The following is a 5033-nucleotide window of genomic DNA, read 5'->3' on the forward strand; positions in this document are numbered from 1 at the left end:
AACGGAAGAGAGAGAAAGAGGGGAAGAGAGATCGCGGAAGAGAGAGAGGGAGGGAGAGAGAGAGAGAGACTGATCGCGGAGAGAGAGAGAGGGAGGGAGAGAGAGAGACCGCGGAGAGAGAGAGAGAGAAGGGGAGAGAGAGAGAAAGAGATCGCGGAGAGAGAGAGAGAGGGGGAGAGAGAGAGAGAGATCCGGAGAGAATTAGAGAGAGATCGCGGGAGAGAGAGTGAGAAGGTGATCGCGGAAGAGAGAGAGAGAGAGATCGCGGAGGGAGAGAGAGAGTGGGGTTTTTTCCCGACGATGACATGGCGTCCGACTTGGATGCCACGTCAATTACGGTCAGCCCACTTGCCCACTTGGGCGTCCGCGTCGGACGCCACGTCATCGTCGGGAAAACCTGGGATATACGGCGGAACTTTTTAAAAACTCTGGGATAGATCGCCGAACTTTTTAAAACCCGGGATATATGGGAATATTTGCCCTATTATTAAAAAAAGATTAAAAGACAGAAAGTTACTAACATCCTTGTACTACACGTCCTCTGTCTATCTCTCTATAGCTCGTTCTTGGGTGCAGCGGCTGTCCAAACGGATGGCCCTCATCTCCCTCAGATAACGTGGCGAAGACACGAGTTATCTTGAGATCCCGGGCGCGCTCTCGAACCTCATCTTCCAGGCAACGTCCATCCCGTCATTGATACATTCTGAAATTGCAGAAATCGATCGGGAGGGAGATTCGTTCTCTGCGTTATTGAGCTACCCACGCTTTCTATTATTTGTACAAAGTGACGCGTTGTTCGCGAACGGTGTTCATGTTCTTGTTCGTGTTAGAATGTTTGCGAATGAACGAAGTACAAAAATAAGACTTCCCATGTTGGCTAATGAACGAAAAAAAAACTTCAAATATTAAGGCCTCTTCATCTCGCGCCGAGGAGTGGGCGTTTCAATCGGGCTGCTTGCAATAAATCGCGCATGATCACCGCAGTTCGCTGGCTGTTGCAACTGACGATGGCATCCTATGTCTTAAGCGAGAAAGATCTTTCCGACTATCCACTTCGGAAGCCGCGTGGATGTCCAAGAACATTCCACGCGGGGATCGCGTCAGCGAAGCGTCAAAAGTCAAACCCTTCTTATTGTCCACATGCAGAGAGAGTAAGAACGAGGTGAGAGATATACACAGATTTGAAGATAGAGACTGAGAAATCCCGAGCATTGGAAGAAGTGAGAGTGCGGTCGGTACGTCGGTGAGGAAGCACCTTCGAGAAAAACGTCAAGCGTGGTGGCGGGGATAATCAGATATGTCTACACGCAGATTAGGAGTTGAAAGGGTGACGGTCGTGTCCTAAGAGAGACAGATAAATAAAAAGAACAAGAGGGAGAAGGGGTCTAGGAGGTGGCGGTGTTGACTTTGGTTGATGAGCAACGGCGGGTTTGTCCACAAGCGTCGAAGAAACTCGGATGTTGATTATCCCTATCCAGATCGTGAAAGTGCTGATTTCAGCATCAAGATTATCAGGTTTGACCGCCGAAAATGCCAAAAGAGGGAATAAAACAGAATTCCTGAGACTCAAGAAGAAAGAAGGATCCTTGTCTCCTCGGCAGACGATATCCACCGCCTCTCTTTCTCTCTCCCCTTCTCCCTCTTTCCATCTCTCTCTCTCTCTCTCTCTCTCTCCCTCTTTCCATTTCTCCATCTCCACATCTCTCTCTCTGGTCCCTTGACTTCTGGGCATGGGTACCCGTTTGTCTTTATTGCGATAAACTTGGAACCAGGAAGAAATCTACGACCGTCATTGTGAAAGCAGTTGATTTGAAGAACGGCGATCAGGTCAAAGATTGTCCTCAATCTCCTGACCAAGCCTCATTCTCATCCTCGTCAGGCTTTCCGGCGCAGTCTCCAGTCCTTATCCCCACTTACTGTCCTCGACGCCTTGTTTCTTATTGTTTCGTTCCTTGCATTAGACAATTATTCCCTCTTTCGGTAGTCTTTCTTTTTACCCGTGTGAAAGCGTCCGTCGGTTGGCTGAGAAAGACGTTTGTGCAGATATAGTTTAAGTGGATTATCAACCTCTCTCTGCTTCCACTTTTACCTGTTGGTGATTCCGCTTTATGGCCCAAGTGGTTCATTTATCTTCTAGATTTTGATCACGATGGCGACGCAATCTGGTAGTCAAGTTATAAGATCCTCTCTCTGTTTTTCTGATACCTGTTCATCACCAATCCGTCGTAACATTGGCTGGCTAAAAAAGCCAGAAGTGATCGAAACATGAGAAAGTCTCTTTCGGGAGGGAGAGAGAAGAGAGAGAAAGAGAAAGAGAGAGAGAGAGAGAGGGGCCAGAAGTGTTCGAAACATGAGAAAGTCTCTTCGGGGGCGAGAGAGAGAGAGAAGCCAGAAGTGGTCGAAACATGAGAAAGTCTCTTCGGGAAAGAGAGAGAGAAGAGAGAGAAAGATATAAAGAGAGAGAGAGAGAGAGAGAGAGAGAGAGAGAGAGAGAGAGAGAGAGAGGAATATGTATGTACAGGCGTGTTCCTAGAGTCGTATATTGGAAGATGCTTCAATCTTATTCTGTTTGGGAGTTAATATTTACCCTTCGCCGTCATGAAAAGTCTCTACAAGAGAGAGAAAGAGATACAAAGAGAGAAGAGAGAGAAAGGTGCAACCCCGAGAGAATTCTAGAGAGAGAAACTCCACGCGTCTTGGCCAAGGAGAGAGCCTCCATAGTCGACGAGGGGATCCTCCCACAGCAAGTCCAACGATAGAAGATCATCCAACTCCCAGCTCGGCGTTGACTCTGGCCATTCTAAGAACGAATACAGGTTCGCGTCGAGTTTCGCCGAGTTCATCGAAGAGGACGAAGAAGCTGAAGATGATGATACAGATGCGGTGGTGCACGGTGTATTGACCGCCATCTCCTCAGGTAAGATCATGGGATAGTCGTCTATCCAGAAGCTCTGAATTTTCATCCCTATACCTTCCTCCCTTGACTTTGTGGAGCTGTCGCCTCCGCCGATACGCAGTCCATCTGCTTGCCGTTCTTCTTCTCTCTGACCCTCGTCGACTATGTCGAGAGGTTTGTGGGTTTGTGGGTCGATCCCCATCTTCCTCAGCTTCTTCTTGATGTGCGTATTCCAGTGGTTCTTGATCTCGTTGTCTGTTCTTCCGGGAAGACAGGATGCGATCTTTGACCATCTTTATTCGGCAAAGAGCGGAATGTCAGAAATTGATTTTTTAGACTACTAAATATAGTTTAATACTCAAAATGAATTCGGAACCTGTTGCCGAGCTTCGCGTGGAGATCGATCACCATCTTCTCCTCGTCTTCTGAGAGGAGTCCTCTCTTGAGGTCGGGCCGGAGATAGTTGGTCCACCGGAGCCTGCAACTCTTTCCACACCTCAGTAGCCCTGCGTGGAATCATGATCAAGACGGTGATGATTATAATCGATCAGTTTGGTCGTATATGATGGAATTTCATGTCCCTGTTAAATTAGTTCGTTAGCTGTACTTCTGCGACTTAGCTGTGGACAACGTTCATTACTTATTTATGATGCAAACGAAGAAAATATGAATGATAGATTGCTGTAAATAGTGAAAGATGAAGATGACAGACCCGCGAGCTTAGGGATAGCTCTCCAGCAGCAATGCCCATTGGTAAGGATGAAGTTGATGAGTTTCTTGTCTTCCTCGGCAGTCCAGGGCCCCTTCTTTAACCCACTCTTATCGCAGCAGGGCTGCCTTCCCATTTTCTCTCTCGCTCTCTCTTTCTCTCTCTGCTTCTACTCACCTAAGCCCTTCTCGGCCTGCACCTCTCCAGGCAGAGCACAGACTCAAGACTATGGAGAGAAGGGCAGTTTGGGAGCGCGTCACCGTCTTTATAGACGAGAGAAGTAGGCGAACACGTGTCAGAGGTCATGTCAGGCGAGTCCGCTATTGAAAGCGCCACCTCATCCTTCCTTTCCTCTCATCTTTGCTGTGCAAAGCGTGTAAGAAGTCGCTTCTCTTCAAGATGACCATCCCCAACAAGAAACACGGAGCATGATCTTTTGCCATCTGCCAGACATCTCTCTTCCTCTCCCACTCAATAAAACACATTCACACACACAGGGAGGGAGGGAAGGAGAGAGAGAAGGGAGAGGGGAGACAAAGAGAGAGGAGCAGGATGGGATGAAAAGAGAGAGAGAGGTGTGGGACAGTGAGAGAGAGTAGGGTGACATGAAGAGAGAGAGAGAGGGGTGTGGGACAGGGAGAGAGAGTAGGGTGAGATGAAGAGAGAGAGTGTTGTGGGACAGAGAGATAAGGTGAGATGACGAGAGAAGTAGGCGAACACGTGTCAGAGGTCATGTCAGGCGAGTCCGCTATTGAAAGCGCCACCTCATCCTTCCTTTCCTCTCATCTTTGCTGTGCAAAGCGTGTAAGAAGTCGCTTCTCTTCAAGATGACCATCCCCAACAAGAAACACGGAGCATGATCTTTTGCCATCTGCCAGACATCTCTCTTCCTCTCCCACTCAATAAAACACATTCACACACACAGGGAGGGAGGGAAGGAGAGAGAGAAGGGAGAGGGGAGACAAAGAGAGAGGAGCAGGATGGGATGAAAAGAGAGAGAGAGGTGTGGGACAGTGAGAGAGAGTAGGGTGACATGAAGAGAGAGAGAGAGGGGTGTGGGACAGGGAGAGAGAGTAGGGTGAGATGAAGAGAGAGAGTGTTGTGGGACAGAGAGATAAGGTGAGATGACGAGAGAGAGATGTGGGGAAGAGAGAGAGGAGCAGGGTGGGATGGAGAGAGAGAGCGATGAGGGGCAGCGAGAGAGGAGCAGGGTAGGATGGAGAGAGAGGGAGGATGAGATAGGGAGAGAGAGAGAGAGAGATGCGAGGCAGAGAGAGAGGAGCTGGGTGGGATGGAGAGAGAGGGAGGATGAGAGAGGGAGAGAGAGAGAGAGATGTGGGGCAGAGAGAGAGGAGCAGGGTGGGATGGAGAGAGAGGGAGGGAGAGAAAGGGAGAGAGAGAGGGGGAGGGAGGGAGAGAGAGAGAGAG

At 49.1% G+C, this 5033-nt stretch overlaps 1 protein-coding gene across 1 annotated transcript; it reads right to left on the reverse strand.

Moving 5' to 3' along the window:
• Positions 1-2540: 2540 nt before the first annotated feature.
• On the reverse strand, positions 2541-4321 carry LOC144713888 (transcription factor MYB20-like). Its single transcript, XM_078588620.1, has 3 exons — positions 3609-4321; positions 3273-3402; positions 2541-3189 (listed from the first exon to the last, which is right to left on the reverse strand). Exons 1-3 carry the CDS (start codon positions 3739-3741, stop codon positions 2673-2675), a joined length of 780 nt encoding a protein of 259 aa, XP_078444746.1. The 5' UTR covers positions 3742-4321; the 3' UTR covers positions 2541-2672.
• Between the last annotated feature and the right edge of the window lie 712 nt (positions 4322-5033).

Source organism: Wolffia australiana, chromosome 16 (genome assembly GCF_029677425.1).
Source record: "Wolffia australiana isolate 7733 chromosome 16, ASM2967742v1".
Classification (NCBI taxonomy): Eukaryota; Viridiplantae; Streptophyta; class Magnoliopsida; order Alismatales; family Araceae; genus Wolffia; species Wolffia australiana.

Bases quoted from the DNA above. Each gene is read 5' to 3' on its own strand.
- LOC144713888 (XM_078588620.1), bottom strand. From the start codon at position 3,741: ATGGGAAGGCAGCCCTGCTGCGATAAGAGTGGGTTAAAGAAGGGGCCC. The intron at 3,403-3,608 runs GTCTGTCATCTT...GATTCCACGCAG, and splicing joins AGCTATCCCTAAGCTCGCGG to GGCTACTGAGGTGTGGAAAG. The intron at 3,190-3,272 runs GTTCCGAATTCA...TGCCGAATAAAG, and splicing joins CACGCGAAGCTCGGCAACAG to ATGGTCAAAGATCGCATCCT.